This window comes from Dendronephthya gigantea, unplaced genomic scaffold (genome assembly GCF_004324835.1).
Source record: "Dendronephthya gigantea isolate DGI-Jeju-01 unplaced genomic scaffold, DenGig_1.0 000125F, whole genome shotgun sequence".
In the NCBI taxonomy this organism is placed as follows: domain Eukaryota; kingdom Metazoa; phylum Cnidaria; class Anthozoa; order Malacalcyonacea; family Nephtheidae; genus Dendronephthya; species Dendronephthya gigantea.
The window spans coordinates 301,648-323,332 of NW_021163135.1; the positions used below are offsets into that span (position 1 = coordinate 301,648).

General features: G+C 37.7%; 4 protein-coding genes across 4 annotated transcripts; 3 read left to right on the plus strand and 1 right to left on the minus strand.

Annotated features, from left to right (window-relative positions):
• The first annotated feature begins 1,999 nt into the window (after positions 1-1,999).
• On the plus strand, positions 2,000-19,544 carry LOC114535786. Its single transcript, XM_028557103.1, has 3 exons — positions 2,000-2,040; positions 10,934-12,246; positions 18,845-19,544. The coding sequence occupies exons 2-3, from the start codon at positions 11,026-11,028 to the stop codon at positions 19,106-19,108; spliced, it is 1,485 nt and encodes a 494-aa protein (XP_028412904.1). The 5' UTR covers positions 2,000-2,040; positions 10,934-11,025; the 3' UTR covers positions 19,109-19,544.
• Positions 2,443-5,272, plus strand: LOC114535797 (ubiquitin carboxyl-terminal hydrolase 23-like). The gene is made up of 4 exons (XM_028557123.1): positions 2,443-2,849; positions 3,502-3,845; positions 4,207-4,280; positions 4,489-5,272. Exons 1-4 carry the CDS (start codon positions 2,696-2,698, stop codon positions 5,270-5,272), a joined length of 1,356 nt encoding a protein of 451 aa, XP_028412924.1. The 5' UTR covers positions 2,443-2,695.
• On the plus strand, positions 12,268-17,245 carry LOC114535784. Its single transcript, XM_028557102.1, has 9 exons — positions 12,268-12,876; positions 13,248-13,625; positions 13,959-14,254; positions 14,574-15,117; positions 15,288-15,723; positions 15,894-16,065; positions 16,283-16,431; positions 16,659-16,859; positions 17,015-17,245. Exons 1-9 carry the CDS (start codon positions 12,484-12,486, stop codon positions 17,155-17,157), a joined length of 2,712 nt encoding a protein of 903 aa, XP_028412903.1. The 5' UTR covers positions 12,268-12,483; the 3' UTR covers positions 17,158-17,245.
• On the minus strand, positions 17,321-18,593 carry LOC114535787. Its single transcript, XM_028557104.1, has 3 exons — positions 18,328-18,593; positions 18,006-18,251; positions 17,321-17,515 (listed from the first exon to the last, which is right to left on the minus strand). Exons 1-3 carry the CDS (start codon positions 18,552-18,554, stop codon positions 17,347-17,349), a joined length of 642 nt encoding a protein of 213 aa, XP_028412905.1. The 5' UTR covers positions 18,555-18,593; the 3' UTR covers positions 17,321-17,346.
• Positions 19,545-21,685: the final 2,141 nt, after the last annotated feature.

Sequence of the window (21,685 nt, forward strand, 5' to 3'; positions counted from 1 at the left end):
ATGCCAGAATAGTTGTTTTCTCTGTGCGTATATCGACATTTACATTCGCTTTTCTTTATAGTTGTACATTTTGCACTCTTTTGTCGAAATTTAAAGTGCCTATACAATGGTTGCGGTAAGTATATACGCACATAAAATTTGAAAACCTGCTAAGTTGTTGCATAATTAATTTTATGCCAGAGAAACACCTCAAATCGTCAACAGAACCCAACCCTATGCATCTATTCAATCGTTGATGAAAGCAGCCCTAATAAATTTAATAGATATTTTCAGTTTCTTAATAACAAAATGTATTACCAAGTTTTTTAAAATACCCTAAACTTTTGACATATTCATGCAAAACCCGCAATATATATCAAAACCCGCAATCATGGTATGCACTGTATTGGCAGGTATAGGGGGAATTGATCAGTCCGTCTCCAGCTTAAAAGGCTTTCTCCATCCATAAGTGCGGCAAGTCTAGTACATTTTGTACAGGCCGTGTAACTTACTGTAGTATCTATGCGCATCGACAGGTATTGAGCTAAATTGTGCCTGTCGACTATTTTTTCAAACTAATATAGGTTGCAAATCCGGCAAGTGATTCGGTTTTCATAAGCCGAATTTCACGTGACAAAAATATATGTATACCAACGGACCGAACTTTTTGTATTGCGTTTTTTATTGTGTATATCGAAATATCTCAGCGCTTCAAGTGTTTTTTTTTACTTTGATGAGTCATTGTATTTGTATAATTGTAGTTTGGTATACAAATCTTAATATAATTACCGTTTATGAACGTCAAACTGTTTTTACAACAGTCAACTGTCAACAACAAATTTTAATTATTATCATGGGACGTAACACAAAGGAAACTCATTCGGTACCGTGTGTATAGACCCATTGCATTGACGTCATAATCATTAAAAGTTGTCCACAGATGTTTCCTTGCTTCACGAAAATAATCGTTATGCGAGCGGTGAAGTTTATATAGAATTATACAAGGCACGAGACAAAATTTAAAGGTTCCACGGTAATGTAATTTCAGCAACTAACCATTATATATACTGTCGGAGACTTGCAATTATTAGGATAGAATTACACTAGGAATATATAACCAAACGAATATATAGCATATATATAAAAATATATAACAGAAAATATTTTAGTATAGAGTTAGTTAAAACCACCGAAAACGTGCATGGTATAAACATAAATGCAGCGTAATAATCTAGAGCTTTCAAACCGCGGCGTGAGCATAAACTTACGTCACTTAACAACCACAACATTAGGGCGCAGCGATAGCAGAACATGAATTTCATGATGAATTAACATAATTTGCGCGCGGATATTCGTCATGTAACCGCAATGACTTCTCACTAATTTACTATAAATATAGCCAGTGTATGTTAGAGCTGTATGAACACTGAACAGAACAGAACTGAGCTGCGAGAACCGTGAACCGAGAACCGTGAACCGAGAACCGTGAACCAAGAAGCTAAATCAACTTGAAGAGTAACACGATACGGAATAATCTATCTAATGTCAACGTGACCTGTGAACCTTTTATTAAATCTTTTAAACTCAACGTGATTTGTGAGTTGTAATGTAATGGTTAGTTGCTGAAATTACATTACTGGGAAACTTGTTAAGGGTAATATAAAAATATGAAAAAAATTTCATAAAAGTATGAGTTCCTGCCCGTCTTAAATCGAAGTCCGTAATTGCAATATGTAAGATAGAAGCTGCTTTAATTACTCCGGTGCCAGCGACGGATTTAAAAATCGCCTCGGTTTTGTTGTTTTTTTTCTTTTTTGTTTTTTTTGTTTTTTTTCATCGTCGCAAGTTTGTAATGGCGCGAAATATACTAGTATCTGAGATGTGTAAGTGACCGTATTTATCTACGTCCCAGTCTTGTCTCCCAACAGTTGTTGTGCACAGCAGTTTGGCTAATTTTCCGATGCGCGATTCGATTTCGCTCGCATGATACGGCAATTCCTCCAAGAGGAACAAATAAACCGTTCTTTTCATGCTGTTGGATTAAGTTTAGATTGAATTGGGGTAAGAATATATTTAATACATGTAGATTTTAATAATATCGCTGCTATTTCGCTGTTTAACAAGATGTGGTCGTGTATAGGCGCGTTGACACGTCGTAGTTTGCACAGGATTGAAGATTTAATAAAACTATATAAGCGCGAATTCCAAAGGCAAAGTGTAAGACAAAGCGAATGTATCATGCAGTTTATTTACATTTTTGAACAATTGAACTTCTATACTTTTTAAAGTACGATGTGCTTCTGAATTTCGCGATCGAACATTTAGGTTCGCAAGGCATCTAAATGAATATGAATTGTATTGTTTCAGTTCAGAAGCTTTATATTAGGGAGGTTAAGATCGACTTCCGCTACGAGTACCGATAGCAGAAATTTTTTTTGGGATCACTTTCGTTGGGAGCTTTGTAACCGCGCCTTATCCAAAATACATGTTTGGATATAAAGGGTCAATTTGGGTTATTTAAGTACTGCATATTAATGTTCCTGAAAAGTCATTAATACGGTTAATTAGCATTTAGCGGGAAATATTGAAATTTTCCCGCACCAAATAATAATAGAGCGTGGTATACTTATAATATAAACTATATCTTCAACCGGAGAAATTGTACGTATTCATTCAAATTCAGCTATTTACCAATCAAATTTAATCAAACTTCATCATGATGTCAGGTTACGCATTAAAAGGCTTCGTAAACTCAGGAAATACATGCTTCGTAAACTGCGTATTGCAGTCTATTCTCTCAACAAAGAGTTGCAATGAAGGCCTTGGTCAACTTCTGCACAACAGGAAAAGATGCACGGCGAACAAAGAAGGTAAACGTTTTATTCAATCGTGGTTATGCCTTATGGAAATTGGTTTCCCTTGTTGAATATGTGAAATTGGTTTCCCCTTGTTGAATATGTGTGTAATTTCCCATGTGTGTAATTTTCCATGTAATTTCGCATAAAGCGACATAATATATTTCCCTGTGGGAGGGTCGTTTGGACTTCATATTGTGGAAAGTATAAATTTTGGTGCCTTCCATTATTTACCGTATTGCATTGAAATATTTATATATGACAATTCTATAACTCCATGTAGTAGATTTTCAAAGTGGTATGCATAGGACAGACATATGGGTGGAGGGGTGGGTGTGACACCCCACACTTAGGGCAGGTGCATAGCAAGCACTACAGCAATAATTTGGGAGGGGGTTAAATGAGACTGATGATTTGTGGTAAAATCCCCACTTTCCAACAGTTTGATATAAAAAAATTGAAAGAATTACGAATTCTTTTCTGGTGATGAAAGTGGCAAAAGCTCCACTATATTTAACACAACCAGAGAAGATTGAACCAATAATTACAATGAAAGTGATGATGAACTAAAGTACTGGTACAAATATCTACATTAGGTTTGTGGTGATAAAAATACATAGTAATAGTAATATTTTTTAATGATATCTGGTATTCATTTTATATTCAGGAACAAAATGCATATTATGCAGTACACTGAGTGTGTTCAAATTGTATAATGGAGCATCACAGGTGGTTCGACCAGCAGCACTGCTTTCTTGTTTGCCACAAATTATGAGCGGTTATGTCAAAGGTTCCCAGCAATGTTCAGCTGAATTTTTCCAATCATTTTGGACAATTTTGGAGGAAAAAGCTCATCATCTGCAATCAACAGAACTTATTCCACAATATTGTAGCCTTGAATTTCTGAATTCATTTTGCTTCTCACTTAATAGTGAGATTCTATGCAGCGAGTGTGGCAATACTACAAGTAACATTGCCACTGAGACAGTGCTTCCATTATCTATAACAAAGGTAATACCCAAAGAGATAGAAAGTCATTGTCACAAGATGGTGGTGTTAAGAAGTAACAAAAATAGTTTAGTACATTTTCCCTTAATGTTAAATTAAAAATCATTCTAATGGGTATACCTTGATAAATTCTACACAGTCTACTTTTTTTTATTAAAAAGAGAACAATTTATTTAAATTTTCCTTGCTTATACTCTAAATGCTTACCACCTTGTCATATTTTTGGTTAGGTATTAAAATACAGGGAAAATGGAAAATATGATTTTATGCACATGTTTACTGGCAGTTGCAAACCAAACAAATCTTGTTTGAACAAAATTCAAAAACTGGAAACTCATTTGTTCTTTTAACCATAATATACCAGGGATTACCTTTACAAGATTTGTTGGATCAATATTCTGCAGCAATTCAATTGGAACAGCTCTACAACTGTGAAAGGTACAGTTAGTGATTATTGTGATGCCACCAGTATTAAGCAGGTACAATTACAGTTATTATGCACTCCATTGAGACATCTCAAATGTTACTGTCACTCTCACCTCATTTTTTAGTGTTAAAACATTATTTTATGTAATTTTTTGAGTGTACAGTGTTAAAATACTAGCACATAAATTTGTACCCCATGCACTTTTTGGCTATTTTTAAGGTGTGGTAAAGGAACTGATGCCTGGAAAAGAACCTTAGTGCAGAATCTGCCACAGGTATTATGCATTCAGTTATTGCGCTTTGACGCAAACGGTCAAAAAATAAGCTTGGAAATAGATTACCCACCTGAACTAACCATACCCGAGTATCAACGCGATTTAAATGATGGCAGAAGTGAAACATCGAGAGCAGAATACACCCTTTCTTCAATAATAGCACATGAAGGAAACCAAATATCGTCCGGGCATTATGTTTGCTTCGTTAACAGGAGCGGGAGATGGTTTTATACAAGTGATACCGTTGTTAAAGAAACATCACAGTTAGCAGCATATCACCAGAAGAATGCATACATGCTCTTTTACGAGAAAAAGGAGCGACAAGCCCACACTAGGGCAAAGGTGTTTACAAAAGAAGCACCAGTGCCTACAACGAATAAAGAACCTGTTTTGAATATTAACACTTATGCGAAAGCAGTTGCAAGGGGTTCTTCCAACAACTCTCGTGCTAAAATGCACTGTTTGTCATTATCCAAGAAACGCAAGGCCACTCTTTCAAAGGTACCTTGTAGAGATACAAATCTCTCTATGTCAACATCTGTTGGTCCCGTGACAGACGCTGCAAAAACTAAAGAGTTCACAAAAGAAGATTCACCTCACCCTTTATCACCCACAATCACTTCTAATTCTAACAGTTCTATGTCATCGTTAACACCTGAACAAGAGTCAACAGCTGAAAAAAACGCAGTCTCAAGAAACGAACTCCATGGGCCCAGCTCCCGAAAATAAGATATCGACAACTCCTAATCCTTCATCACCTCCAATAAAGATGCATGGATGTGACGAGAATTCGACCAACGACATAATAATTACTAAAATCACAAAATTGCCGACCAGTTCAGCACCTGACAAAGAGCAACAAGATATCACAATAAAAGTAACGGTACCACCCGATTACTACGTACCGATAGGTTTTCAAAGCGCCAAACCAGGTTTATTCAAAACCAGGATAGAGGGGAATGTCGTGCATTCGAACATGTATTTATCCCTAACTGGAGAGGAGAGAAAACGCGCACAAGAGACAGCAATTGCAGGCGTACACATTAGCGTTAGTGACAGAGTAAAAGAATGGGATCCGACAGACATCATTCGCCTACTTCCTGCATCACACAAGATTTCTGATTCCCTGTTATCTAACTTTTTGGTAAACAAGATTTTTCTGATGATCGAAGAAGAAGCAGTTAAGCAGGGAAAACAAGTCCACACCTGCAACATGGAAGTTCTCCAACGTATGACAGAACCTTCACTTGACATATTTTTAAAATGCAAGTATGATCAACTATACCTCATATTTTAGATAGTGAAGTAATACTCTGTCCTTCATTACACGCAGATCACTGGTGTTTAGTTGCCGTATACCCCAGCAATAATAAAAGAATTCGGTTTATTTGGATTCAAGGAATTGGGGCAAAAAGGGCATTCCAACGCGTAGGCAATTTCATTGAATGTGCCATGAAATTACAAGGACAAAAGTATAGTGTTGACGAGTGGGATTTTTTTGCAATCCCAGCGAACGACGTTGAACAACAGTTGAACTCAGTCGATTGTGGCGTGTTTGTGGTAAAATGGGCACAGCATATAGCTGAAGGTAGGATGATCGATTTTAAGCAACGACACATAAATGATTTCCGTTACTCGTTAATATTGGACATAGCAGGAAACAAACTTTCGTGTTTGTCGATTCCACTTGCCAGCAGCAAAGGTAGCAATAGTTGCGAACAAACAGCGAACAGTGATGCAGATCCTTTCAAATCATCACCAACTGAAAACAGTCATACAATCCTTCAAGATCATTGCTACTCGCTTGCTACGCCGGATAATATACCAGATGATATACCTGAAAGAACGAATGCTTATGTATTACCCCAGCATGTACAAAGCATACTCCCACCAACAGCTGTTTATAAATGCTTAGAATATGAAGAACTTTCGAACGACGATACTATGGAATCTAAGAAATATAGGGTAAAATTTAACATTAAAGATGTGTCAACACCAAAGGAAATCGAAAAATGGGTTTCTCAATTTGCAGCATCGTCAAACATCAAATACAATTCTCAAGGGGGTTATAAGAGGAAAGGTGTCAGAGTTTCGTTTGCCCAGTGGTATATTTGCGAGTGCAAAAGAAAGACATTGAGCAGGAACCAAAAAGAAGCGAAAGCCGAAGCTATGAAACGTAGACAGGAGCGTCATTGCACTCATGCTGCTAATGCTGAAACCACTGACAAGATCCATTTACTATCTAACATACGCGAAAAAAACAGATTGTGAAAGCAAAATGGTAATAAAAGTGCGTACGAAAGCAGTTGAAGAAATTGTCTGTGATGTGGAATTATGGTGGAATCATAACCATAGCGTCAACTGTCACCACCTTACCACTTTTAGCCAAATCTTACCTGCGACAAGGCACAAATTTCTTACTTATTTTGAGCAGGGCATGTCTGCGTCTGAGTCGTTCCATCACCACGAAACAACGTTGATGAGAGATCCTGTTACTGTTCTTCTCTTGGCAGATAGAAAATACTGCCCGTCGTTGAGAGACGTTAATAATCTCTACGAGAAGTGGAGGAAAACAACAAAAGGACCATGTAATGGAACCGAATTGTTCGACTATCTGCAAGAGTATATTACGACATACAATAAGGATAAAGTGAGTGATGGTGGCAAAATCTTTCTACAAAGATATAACAATGACGAAAAGCGTGAGCAACCGTTGATAATTTCCATATGTACTCCAATGATGTCACGTGTACACAAGTTACGCCAGGCTGGTGAAATGGCTTTTATGGATGCATCCGGGAGCCTTGATCGACACAATAATCCAGTTTATTTTATGTGTACTCATCATCCGTCAGGTGCCCTTCCCTTAGCAGTGTGGATAACTTCCAGCCAATCAGAATCCACTTTGAATAGTTGTTTACACAGCGTTGTATCAGTGCTACCGCGACACGCATTTGGTGGAAAGGGCGTAGCGTCTGGTCCTTCAATTTTCCTCACCGATGATGACAGTGCCCAGAGAAATGCTTTGCGTGCATATTGGCATTCATCTGTTCTTCTCCTCTGTATATTTCACTTTCTTCAAGCTGTTTGGAGATGGCTTTTAGACAGTACTAATTCCATTAATAAAGATGATCGGCAGCACTTAATGTCCATTTGCCAAGGACTGGTATTCGCGGACACGGTAGAAAATTTTAATGCCAATGAAACCAAGATGCAGTCAGACAAAACGGTGTTAAAGTATCCAAATTTCAATAACTACATTAAAAATGCTATAGAAAGAAAAGAGCAATGGGCACTTTGTTTTCGCAAGGACTCCTGACAAGAGGAAATAACACTGACAACTTTACAGAATCTATGATTTTCGTTTTTAAATGTGTCATCTTAAAGCGTATCAGAGCGTATAACTTATTAGAGTTAGTGAAATTTATAACTGAGGATTTGGAGATGTATTTTCAAAGGAAACTGTTAGCTCTTGCGTTTGGTAAGCCACAAAATCTTCATGTTACTGCGCGATGCTTTGGAAGAAATGCGAGTACAGTGCCGCTTGACAGTATCATCAGAGACACTGAAAAACCTTTTCATTTTAATGTTAAAAGCAGAAAGAACAAGGACCTTACCTACCAAGTTAATACCAGTTTAGGGATTTGTACCTGCCCACGTGGAGAAAATGGCTCAGGATGTGCACATCAAGCTGCGGTTGCTTTAAAATACGGAGGTGGTAACAGCAACTTTATCCCACGATCCGCTCAGGATCGATACGATCTTGCTGTTTTAGCAATAGGAGATAATCCCCAACTCGACGTAAGACAGTTTGTTCAGCTGCATGAAAAATCTGAAAGCGTTATGAACCTGGAGAATGATGTAAATAGAATTGAAACAGTGCCCCTAGAAAACAAGGAAAAAGATAAGGAGGACGATCAACATAGGCATGACACCGTCCTAGGCCATACAGAGGACGAACCTGTAGCCCTCGAGAAAATTCTTAAACTGCATCGGGAAGTTGCAGCAGACATCGAGTTGAAAATACGAAACGAGGATATTAACTTTAAGAAATGTTACTACAATTTTCTAAGGACTTATCGAAAAATAGTAACAAAATGCCGCGGTCATTCGCCTGTAGCATCACTTGCAAATGCTTTTGTACATTTCGGAAAGCAACAAAGCAGCAATCTTATTCCAGTCTTGCACAACGGGTCACGGATACGTGTTCAGCCAACGTCAATCTCTCGAAGAAAATCTGGTGTGAAGTCATCTTCTGCACAACCTTCAGGTCCTAAACCTAGGCTGCAAACGGTGTTGAAAAGAAAGTGGCAAGCAGATGATAAGGAAAAGCTGAAAATAAGGAAACTGGCCAAAAAGAAACGTCAACATAACTTAAGTCTGAATGTAAAGAAAAACCTTGCAAATGCTGGACCAAAACGATAATGAGCAGTAACAATCAAGTTATTAACTAAAGAGTATTAACTAATGTCAAGAATATTAATTAATATGAACTACACTAACTGAACAGAATAGCCTATGTTAAACAATATGCTTGTTTTTGCTGCTGTTGGAAGAGACTAACTACTTCTGAACAATTCCTTTGCCGCATCTCATGAAATTCCCAAACTGCCTGAACTAGAAAATGTTTCTCTCTGGTGGACCTAAGAACCTTTGTCAGGAGAGTTGATAACAACGTTTCCTCAATAAAGATTACTATAATTGTTGTAGTATCATGGACTAAGGCTTTAGCCCCCCCCCCCCTCCCACTTTTTTGGCATCCAAATTAATGTTAAAGAGTTAATAATAGAAAATTAAAATCTCACTGAGGCATTTTAATTTAGGACTTATAAAGGGGAAGGGGAATAAGTAGAACAGTCAAATTGTTCAAAAGAGGATATAACACAAAAAATAAAGAATTAATGGGAGAAATCCTTGTCTGCACTCAATATATGTGATCATAAACTGCAAAATTATTTAAATCATGAATTTTGTCCTTAACTACAGGTAAAAATTAACTAGTCTTTTATACAGCTGGCCCTATTTTGACATGATTCATCAGTTAGGCATTCTGCAATAATTGTTCAATGACCAACAGATTCATTGCATTGTTATATGTTCCATATGTTAAAGTATATGGGTTAAGTAAAAAGTTAAACACTTTCTACAGCCCAGATTTTTCTAAAGTATGCTTGTGTAAATGTTGTAAACTTGTCAAAGTGATGGAGTGGGTGTATAATAATACTTGTGTACATTAAATGCTCAACATTGGTACAAAAATTACAATATTGGTCAACATTTCGATTCATTTGCTACAAAATTTATTTATCTAGTGCTTATTATTACTTCGATTTTGTAGTTCATGCATTTTTTATTCTTAATTATGACACTTGGATAATTAATTATAAATTTAGATGTCAACATGATCAAAACGTCCACTATGGCACATATGCCATGTGAATAAATATAGAAAATAATAGGAAAAATATATTATATAAACGACATTTTTGATTCTCAAACATCTTACCTAACAAAGTTCCTCTGTGTTCGCTCTTTGAAATGTTGTGTACAGGGCCGTAGCTAGGGGGGGGTGAATGAATGCGCAATGACGGTTGTTCGGGTTAAGTTCATCTTAATATTGTTATTGCATAACAACAGGCGCGGTTACAAAGCTCCCAACGAAAGTGATCCCAAAAAAAATTTCTGCGTACCGATAACAATATTCAGTCACGCGCATGCGCAGACGTAACAATCGTCCAAAATGTGATAACACCGGAGGTCGCGAGTACCGTTTTGGCCTTTGGGGCTGAAAATGGAAGTGGATACGTAGGCGAAGTACCAAATTATATTTACTGTATTAAGGCCGACACAGACCGGACGCGATGCGGCAACGCGACGCGAATTTTGAGTTTTCAGAAGCATATAAATTAAATTCTGGAAGTAAAATTTGGAAACTATGGACGCTAGAGTAGTCAAAATGTTTTATTGTTATGTAATCTACAAGAATATTATGATAGTTTAAAATTTATTTCATTTTGAAAAATTAAAAACGTTAAAAATTCGCGCCGCGTTGCCAATTCGCGTCCGGTCAGTCGACCTTTATTGTCATTTTCTGCGCTGCAGAAAATTTCCGCGCTGCCAAACAATAATGCGTCATGTCTCTTCGTATTGGTACTGGTAGTGGAAGTAGATCTTAACCTCCCTATTAAAGACTGGCACGTGCGCCGGAGTTAACGCCAGAACAGGCGTCTTGCTTCAAATTTTGTCTCCAGCCTTATATAATTATATTTTAACATGCAAGGCAGCCATCTTTGATTGCGAAATCCTGGCATTGTGATAAATAATATCCTGAATTCCTGAATTTCTGCCAATAAATAAGCCTTGCGTATCATATCACTGATTATATTTCAGATTCCTCACGTTGTATAAAATAGCGCAAGGTCCCTGTTTGGGTTACCAGTTCTGCACCGAACTACACCTAAATCACTACATTCAAATAAAAAATGTTGCTAAGCTGTTTTCAACGCAAAGTGCTTTTAGCTTCGAGACATAATCAAATTCTACGTGCCCATAGTTATGCGACACAGCTTGAAAGCAAAATAACGGAACTATCCAAAAACGTCTACAAGCAACGTGTTATAAGCAGGCGTCCTCTTGATGGCCTCGAGTCCCTTTTTCACGAATGCCATAAAACCGGGATTGGTTTTTCGTATCTTGTAACTGGGATAAGATCGAAAGTTCCAATTGAAGAAAAATCTTTGCGTGAAGCCCTAACCATGGTATCCTACCAGCAGCCTTTGCTACGAGCAACAATAACAGAAACCGCAGACGTTAAATATTTCGAAAGCAAGGAAGGACGCGTTAGTTTTGGCTTTTCGGCCCTGGATAAAGACATCAACGACACGGAAGCAATCACGGAGGAAATATTCGCGAATACGAAGTTCGAACGCGATAATGGACCACTCTGGAATGCTGTGTTGATTCCCGGAAATTTTCATCCAAGTTCCGAAACGTACACGGGAGGCGTGGCATTAGCGATATCGCACGCTATTGCTAATGCGCACAGTCTGGTCGCGGTTTTAAGGCAAACTCTTGGCTATCTTGAAAATATCGCTAAAGGGACCGCACCGAAAGTAGAAGATATCCCGAGTTTACCACTGTACCCGAGCTCTGCGGCGCTTCTATCACACAAACTTAAGAATCTCTCTACACCAAACCGCATTATATCTTCGCAAGACTACATTAACCCAGTGCTCAACCAGTTTCCTACGATTGAAAATGATCCACAGAAATCAGAACCAAGAACGAAAGTCCTTATCCGTACCATACCAGCCGAGAGGGTAGTCTCCTTCCTTCAACAATGTCGAAGCAACAACTGCAGTATAACCGGGGCCATCCTTGCCGCTTGTCATTATTCGTTTAGCGCTCTTCTCAAAACCACTCAATTCTCCGCTAATGCAACAAATGATATCACATGTCTCACGTCCGTTGGCAAAAATCATCAGCCTACGCTCCCAAACGACTATGTTGCATGCCACTATGGTGCGCTAACCTACGACATCGAGCTGTCCACGTCAAATACAGACTTTTGGGAGCTCGCTCGGTCGTTAACTAAAGATATCCGCTACGATATTGGCCGCGAAAAACACTTGGAATTTCTATCGAAAGTCGAAACCGACAGCCAAATGTTTATAAAAAACGTTCTACATGAAGGCAGTCTTAAAGTGTATATGAAATGTTCTCAAAAAAACTCACTACTACCTAGATAATACACCGAAATGGCCAAATATTTTCGTTTCCAGGCTTTACTAAGGTGTAGGAACGTTTTTTAAGCACATAAATATAGGCTATTTCGGTTTCAAAAGTGGTACATCTTTTACGCGCGGCCAAATTCGCACCCCCCTGATTTCTGACGTAAAAACCTTGACATCGCTCGCGGCATATGTAAATATGGCGGCAAAATGGAAAATATAAACACTCGAAAGAGAAAGACTGGCGGTAATTATTGTGTGGCTGGTGGCCCTAGCAAGGTTAGTTGTAAGAATAACAGTTATACCGATGGGGTTTCTATGCATTACTTTCCCAAAAACGAAGATCTCAGGAAAAAATGGACGAATTTTGTTCGTAAACATCGAAAAGACTTCGAGCCATCGAAGAAGTCGTGTTTGTGTTCAGCGCACTTTGAAGACGAATGCTACGAGAACCGTCCAAGTATTAGCTTCGCTGACCTACCAAACATCGACAAACCTCCAAGGTTTAAACAGTTTTTGATAAAAGGATCGGTTCCAACAAAGGATGTCGCAGGAAAATCCGCACAATTGTATGCACCGCCGAGTGCACGCCAGCGAAGACAAGTAAGCATTTATGACATATAAATCAACAAGATTTATACTAGATTTATATAAATCAAGAAGATTTATACTCTATGAATCATATTAAATTTTCATGAAATTAAGATGAACAGAATTTCGGTCGAAAAAAGTTAAAATAGCAAAGTTTTGCATCCACAAGACAACATACAGTCCTGTGCAAGTTTTATTCTTTGATGTTGTGGGAAAATCGGCCAATTGTGGCCCTGTATACAGAATGATCTGCCCATGACATATTTTTTCGGAATGTATTAAATTCCCATTTGTGCATACTGTAACGGTACTGTATGTACACTTTTATAGTCGATAATGATGATGAAATGTAATCAAATTTTTTCATCATGCTGTATATATAGATTTTAAAAGAATTGAATGCCTCTCAAGTTGAGACGTTGCCTCATGATGCTAACAGTAGTCCCAGCTCATTACCAAACAAGCCATCAACTGAATGGCCAAGTCCTTCTGTCACTCCTGTACAACCTGAACCAATCACAAGTGCACCAACCAGTACAAGCAATCTAAGCTCATCTGATCAATACACATGGTCAAGTCCTGTCACCCCTGTAGGAGCTGCTACTACAGTTCTACATGCACCTGGGTCCACAAAAAAGCCAGTGTGTCATAAATGTGTAATGCTTAGAAAGAAATGCACCTCGATGAAGAGAAAGAACAACAGATTGAAGGTTCAGATGCAACATTTAAAGAATAAAGTGAAGCAATTACGGAAGGTGCAGGTATGGGTAATTTACAAGTTTCTCGAAGTAGTAATTTAGTACATGTAGCTTCAGTTAATGCAGTATCTGTAGAGTGTCACAGATACCTTTGTACTGCATTCAGTCTACTTTGCTATTACACACACACACACACACGCACACACACACACACACACACCAACAATGAGAGCAAGCGACACACAATGGTTACAAGTAATAACTTTGCTAATATATTTACTGAACTCATTTGTAGCTGATTGGTGTCACTGGTATTGCTGCAAAAAAAATAAATATTTAGTATGACATACATGAACTGAACTGTGTGCATTAAAATATGTGCATGGTTTTCTATAGAGAAAAGCAGTGATGGAAACAGGGTCCCTTGATGACAAAGACACTACAATAGCCTTGATGGACGATAGCTCTGATGATGAAAACGACAATGGCAGCCAAAATGAAGATGAAGATGAAGATGATGATGACGATCATGATGATAGTGATGATGATGGAATGGGATCTACTGACGATGAGATGAATTTGAAAAGAGACCCTGATTGGACTGCACTTGAAGAATGTGATGCGCAGGACTCTAGTGATGACGAAGAAGCAAATGAAGAGCAAGAAAGGGAGCATGCACAGAATGAAGTCAGGTGCTGTTCACAATCCATACAGTTTAATGTCACATAGTCCATACACATGTGCACGGCAACCGAGACGGGAAACGACTTATCACAGGCCCCTAAGCCTTAAAGGCCCTTGATTTGACACAGGCAGATTTATAATGTGGGGCCAGCTCACTTTCAACCTAAGTCTACACGCATTCTATTATGATACCATTTAGCATGGGACCCACAATTTCTCTTGGCAGCCATGCATATGTGTAAAGAGTATGATATGGATCATGATGGAGTCATGATACACTACATACCGCACCCAAGTACTAGCTATATTTTACTTTAATTAATATAGATTTGAAGCAGAACAACCAGTCTACGAAGAACCTAAATTTATTGTTTTCTTGAGCATGCTAGTATCATTGTTTACAATGTTCTGCTTTAAATGCAAGGAAAACAAACCCACCATAAGTGTCCACCGTAATGGAACCAAGGTGACAATTTGGCAGCATTGTCTTAAGTGTGGGAGCAAGGCCTTTAAATGGGAGTCTCAACCACTGGTTCTTGGGCTGTATCCAGCAGGGAACATTCTAATGAGCTTTGCTACTTTGCTATCTGGGGCTTCTGTGAGCAAGGTTCTGCTAGTATTTCGGCACATGGGACTATATGCATACAGTGTTCGTACGTATTATTTCCACCAAAAGAAATTTATTCTCCCTGTGATCCTCAAATATTGGGAAAAACACCAAGCTGCACTTGTGGAAGAAGTCAAGACCATCAAAGATACAGTTTGGTGTGGGGATGGAAGATTTGATTCGATGGGCCACAGTGCCAAGTATGGTGCATACACTATGTTTTGTACCACTACACTTAAGGTTGTGCACTTTGAAATTCTTCAGGTACATTCAACTCACTACATTTTTGTATCCAAATATTTAATGAGGCTGAAGTAATGTGTACTGTATGTTGCACCTAGTCAGTAGTCAGATGATTTTACTAATGAAGGAGACACCCTTGGACCCTAGTAAGTTAACCAATATATACTGTAGAGTGCTCCTTCTTCTTACAGGCAAATGAAACAGGAGGCAGCTCACCCATGGAGCTGGAGGGTGCGAAGAGAGCTTTCGACTATCTGACAAGAGTTGGAATCAACATCCGAGTCTTCATTACTGACCGCCATCGAGGCATTGCAAAATGGGTCCGTGAACACAAGCCAAACACCTCACATTTCTATGATATTTGGCATGTTGCCCGATCTATTCAAAAGGTCCTGCTCAAGCTAAGCAAAGAAAAAGGATGCGAGAAGATTGCAAAGTGGATGAAAGCAATCCGCAACCATCTGTATTGGTGTGTGACTTCAACAAAGCAAGGGTTTGAAGAGCTAATACTAGCCAAGTGGAATTCATTCATGAATCATGTAGCAAACAGACATGAGGGCCACCCTGACCCATTGTTTAAAAAATGCTTACATGGTGAAATTGACCGTCGCAAGTGGATTTATAACGGTACACTATATTTCGAAACAAGCTAGGAAAATATAGTTAACCCATTAAGCCCCAGAGCTTTCCCATTAGCAAATAAAATCGTCTGGCATTTGTAAAAAAAAGGCGGTCGCATTGTAGGTTAAAGGGTTAAATTTGTTGTGGTTATAAATGATCAATTTTGTATTTTCTAGGAACAAAGGCATATCAAAAACTTAATACTGCCTTAACAAAAACTAAACTCCTGAATGACATCAAAAAGCTATCACCTGATGCTCAAACAAGTAGTCTGGAAGGGTTCCATGCAACATTGAATCACTGGCACCCAAAAATGATCTGTTTTAGTTGGCTGGGAACATATTGCAGGTGTGAAAATTACTTGAAAATCACTAATCATACACATTAGAACATTAAACAAAGGGAGGGTATGACTCAACAAGTGAATGATCTGCTCTGATATTGGGCATACCAGTTTACTGTATTTTACTCTTTCTGTTAAATGCCATATGATTTGACTTAAGGGAAAATTCAAGATTACAAAAATATGGGTAATAGTATCTAGATACATTTTGTTTCATTTTAGGCATATAGTTGCGGCACTCCACTTTAATGAAAATGTCCAGAGAAAATCACATGTTTGCAAGGATGGAAAAGAATCTGTAAGGGTGATTTTTCCCAAGTACAAGATGGGAGAAGAAATTGTTCGAAAAGTTACTGTTCCACCTACCTATAGTAAGTAAGCACTAAATGAACTGTACACACTACAAGGTGATAATGTACAGTATTTATATTTGTTAATTTTGTAGTGTGCCATAAAATTGATGATTATTGCCTATTTCCCTAGCAAGGCATTACAAATGTTAAATTTTGTAGCTATAGCCATACTAAAGTAATTATTTCCTAGAACTGTGTATATTGATTCAGGAGACAGTAAGTTAATTATAGCATTTGTCTTTTAGACTATGTTGAAGAAATCAGGAGACTTCTTTTTTCTATGTCTAAGGCACAGATTAAAGAACTTGAATCAGTAAAAGAAAGATATGCTGCCAAAACTCCATCCCCATTGACTTCACAGTTCACAAAAAGAAAAAGCAAACCAGAAGCAATAAAGGCTCATGAACAAAAAAAGAGTAGAACAGCTGCTGAATTATTTCCTGCTGGTAAGTGTCACCAATACACAAATGATAGCACCTAGGTATGCTTGTACAGTGAACAAATTCATACATATATATATATATATATAATATAATAATATATATATATAATATATATATATATAATATATATATATATATATATATATGTTTATTCACAGTAGCAGAACAACAGGCTTTACAAAAAGAAATTGCAGCTGCAAAAGCCAAAAGCAAAACTAAGAAGAGGAAATCTCCCACTTGCAAGACATGTGGCAAACGTAAAAAAGGACACCCAAGAGGCACTTGTCCAGCATCTACCTAAGTTTATCAACTAAACTTAGGGCATGTTATGAAATAATGATGTTGTGAAACAAAATCCCAAGAGATGTACATAAGAAAATTTGTATTGTTATTTAAAAGCTTATTCTTTTGTCATGTATAATACAGTGAATAAAAAAAAAATTAAACAGTAATCATATATACTTAACAATCTATCAATTGGTCCATCATTTCAACTCCTTGCTTCTGCTGACTGGTAACCTCTTCCTTGATGATGGTTGATGGGAAAACGATTTCTGATGTTTTTATAAACACAAGCTGGCAATGGTCTTGTGTTATCCCAACCCATACTGCCACAAATCCAACGGATTAACCATCTGTATGCGATAGCTCGTAATAAACTACAGGTAGAAAAACAGCATCATATTAAATGAAATAGAGTCTTGAAAGTACGTATACATGTGGGATGCTATATTTAATCATAATGGGCTATTACATTTAAAAACCATACCCCCCTGTTGAGGACCTCTGGTTTCTGAGACTATTCCCCCTGGAATGGCAAAAATCTAGATAGTAAACCCCTCTGGAAAAAACCTTGACTCCCTGTGGAAATGCATTTTTACCCATTCACCTCTCTGGAATTGCCTAAATTATGCCATAACCCTACTTGAAAAAGGAAAAATTTACCCCTTTGGAAAAGAGGTCCTCGACAGGGGGGGGGCGCTGGTATTAAATGTTATAGCCCAATACACAACACCACATTACACTACAATGTTCCAACAGCCAAAACAGACGCTAAGAACTTAACTACATAAAGACTTACTTATATAGCAATATGTATATTTATACACATACTGTACGTATTTACAATAAACTTTCTATTTTACTTACTCGTTCTCAGACTGTCCAGCATGGCGACGGTAACTTCTGCCATTTCTGTCCTTTAACATAGGCCCAACATTTTCAAGTACTGTTCGATTTGTCATGGCTGTAAAATCTTCGTGTTGCGTGACACATTTAAATTTCTCAATCGATCCATCAAATATTAACTTGTGTACAGCTTCTGCAACCTCATGACAACACCTACACTCTCTTGGATTCTGCAGTTGCTCGGTACAGCATTGCCCACACTTACACCTATCACATGTGATGTACGTGCATTGAAATATGTCCAACGATCAAAATATATGCAATATTAGCAGTAAGCTTATACCATTGATCAAAGGAAACTTGACGTTCGAATCTTGAACAAAGAACAGTTGAAGACAGACCATCTTCGTCAAGCTCATCTTCCTCTTCGTCGCTCGAGTTAGCAAGAGGTTCGTCTTGATAAGGTTGCACTCCTCTTACAGTGATATTATCTTCACCAGAATCACTGCTGATTGATTCTGAACTTGATTTTGAGCTTGAAGACTCATCGTGTTCGCTAAGGTCGCTCATAGTGGGTATATTATATCTTTTGAACGGTTTGTAATTGTACGTTCGTCTTTTACAAGTAAACAATAAAATATTTCGATCGCGTGTCAAGGTTTCTACGTCATCAGTGGCAGTTCTAGTTCCAGTCTCCTTGACAAAAATTGACTAATTTATTGGTCATTTTTAACTATTTTGCGAAGCAAAATCATTGCTTTCTAAAATTTTTCTGATATTTTTTTTGTGGTTTTAGTAAAAAAAAGATAATAAGAAAGAGAAAAAGCGAAGAAAAAAATTTATTTCATATACACTTTAAACTAGCGTCTCGAAAGAAGTCGTCTCTTACCGTATCGAATATTGGGTCTGTCTTCACGGAAACCAACCCTGAAGACTTATTTCATCCGCAAGAGTTAATTGTTGGTACACCAATTCACAAAAGGTTTGGAACTTTTGGGAACTACATTATTGGTCTAAAAGGCAAACTACATTACATGTTCTGCTACGATGGCAGCATTATTTCTCGTGAAATCGCGCAAAGTTATTCAGACGGTGTCTGGAACGCATTAAAGCTTCAGGCTTAAATATATTCGGTGGCAAGACATCTATACATGCAGGCGGATCCAAGATAAGGGAGAATAAATTACTATACAGTTCTATTTTGCCATTCTTAATAGCCTTAGTAGATTTTTATTGCATAGAAATATTTATGGCAAAATCCATGATCAATGGCTTTGTTATATTTTTAATTACGAATCCGTTCTTTCATTAACTTACCAGAAATTTCCGACATGGTGATTTGCATATAAACTAATTTGCATACAACCTTTCAACAATAATGGCCTTTAACTTTTACCGCATATATAGCCGCCATGTTTTATGCATTTTCTGCCAGGCGCTTCCTTCTCTGGGTCCTCCCCAAAATTCCTTGCGTGCTCGCTCTGCTTAGCCACTGATCTACTGTAAAAAAGCGCCTGGGAACGAGGCTGGGCCGGTTGTATCAAGCCCGTTTAGCTTAAACGGTGGATAAATCAAACCGTGATGAAATAACACTGTTACATCTCTCTTGAATGAGTCGACTTGAATATTATGCACTGAAGTAGTGTAGTTGTAAACAGTATATCTTTGTATTAAAGTTAAAAACATTTAGTTTGCTTGTTAAGTAAAACGATTGACTTGCTTTCTATTTTGAACTTAACCACCGTTTTAGCTAAACAGGCTTGATATTACCGGCCGCTGACAGCCAACTTTTAAACAACCTGTTGGCTGTAGTTGAATATCTCAATGTGAACTGAATAATTAGACTATTAGTAAGATAAAATCTCTAGTTATTTTATCTCTTGTTATTTTAGAATAGCTGCACTGGCGTTAAATCAGTTATTTCTTTTAAAATCGCTGTGTATAAGTAAACGTAGATAAGGGTACGGCGATCGAATGCCAGAATAGTTGTTTTTTCTGTGCGTATATCGACATTTACATTCGCTTTTCTTTAGTTGTACATTTTGCACTCTTTTGTCGAAATTATAAAAGTGCCTATACAATGGTTTCGGTACGTATATATACGCACATAAAAGCTGAAAACCTGCTAAGTTGTTGCATAATTAATTTTATGCCAGAGAAACACCCCAAATCGTCAACAGAATCCAACCCTATGCATCTATTCAATCGTTGAAAGCAGCCCTAATAAATATTTTCAGTTTTTCAATAACAAAATGTATGGCAAAGTTTCTTAAAATACCCTAAACGTTTGATATAATATTCAAAACCCGCAATCATAGTATACACTGTATAGGCAGGTATAGGGGGGATTGATCAGTTCGTCTCCAGCCCAAAAGACTCTCTCCATCCATAAGTGCGGCAAGTCTAGTGCATTTTGTACAGGCTGTGTAATTTACTGCGGTATCTATGCGCATCGACAGATATTGAGCAAAATTGTGCCTGTCAACTATTTTGTCGAAATAATAGGTCGCAAATCCGGCGAGTGATTCGGTTTTCATAAGTCGAATTTCACGTGACAAAAATATAATTTATTGCATATCTCGAAATTTCTCAACGCTACAAGTGTTTTTTTACTTTGAAGAGTCATTGTAATTGTATAATTGTAGTTTGGTATACAAATCTTAATGTAGTTACCGCTTATGAACGTCAAGCTGTTTTTTACAACTGTCAACTGTCAACAACAAATTTTAATTATCATGAGACGTGACACGGAAGAAACCCATTTGGTGCCATGTGTATAGACCCATTGCACTGAGGTCATAATCATTAAAAGTTGTCCTCCAGATGTTTCCTCGCCTTGGTTTTGTTTTGTTTTTGTTTTTTTTGTGTTTTTTTATTTTTCGTCGTCTGTTTGTTTTGGTTCACCTACAAGTACCATTTAGAGAAAGGGAGCTAACACCCGAGATGATGTAATTCAACCAAGAGATGAGTCAGGTTCGAATCTCTGTGGAGTGGATGATTGGAAACATCACAAAATATTTTAGATTTATTAACTTTTTAGAAGTGTTGCTGACTTTGTTGCATTACCTGCAAAAGTTCCATATCTTGGTTCACTTGCATCTACATGTGCTCCCGTTTTTCTGCCTGTTTTAACTCCCTCTCCTCTTTTTCCAATTCCACCCTCTGCTTTCATACTCCGTCATTTCTTCACCACCTTTTCCTGTAGCTCGTTGTCATTTCTTCACCACCTTCTCCTGTCGCATCGTGCTCTAGCCATTTGGGCACGATATTTCTTTGCTGCCAAACGTTAGCGCTCTCTGACCCTCTCAAAGTGACTGCCTGATCTAAAAGTACTAACATTATCAGCAATTTGCCACCCCAGACCACGTTCTTTTGACCTTTGATTATGTGTCAGAACACCTAGAGCTGCAACTGCTTTCAAAAGTACTAGGTCTTTGTCTTTTGACCACACTATGCTGGACCTACCAAAATATTTTACATTTTCCACAGAAATTTTAATTTATTACTGAAGTACTAGTGAGCAAACTCTGGGCGATAGTGTTGTATATATATTAAGCTGTATATATATATATATATATCAAATAAAATTAATAAAATTGTGCTAAGCTTTGATGTGTGTACAATACCTTTTGTTTGGGCAATCCTTCTTGTCTTTCATAGAGCAAACTGCACTTACTCATTTTCAATGCTGAAAAAAAGAA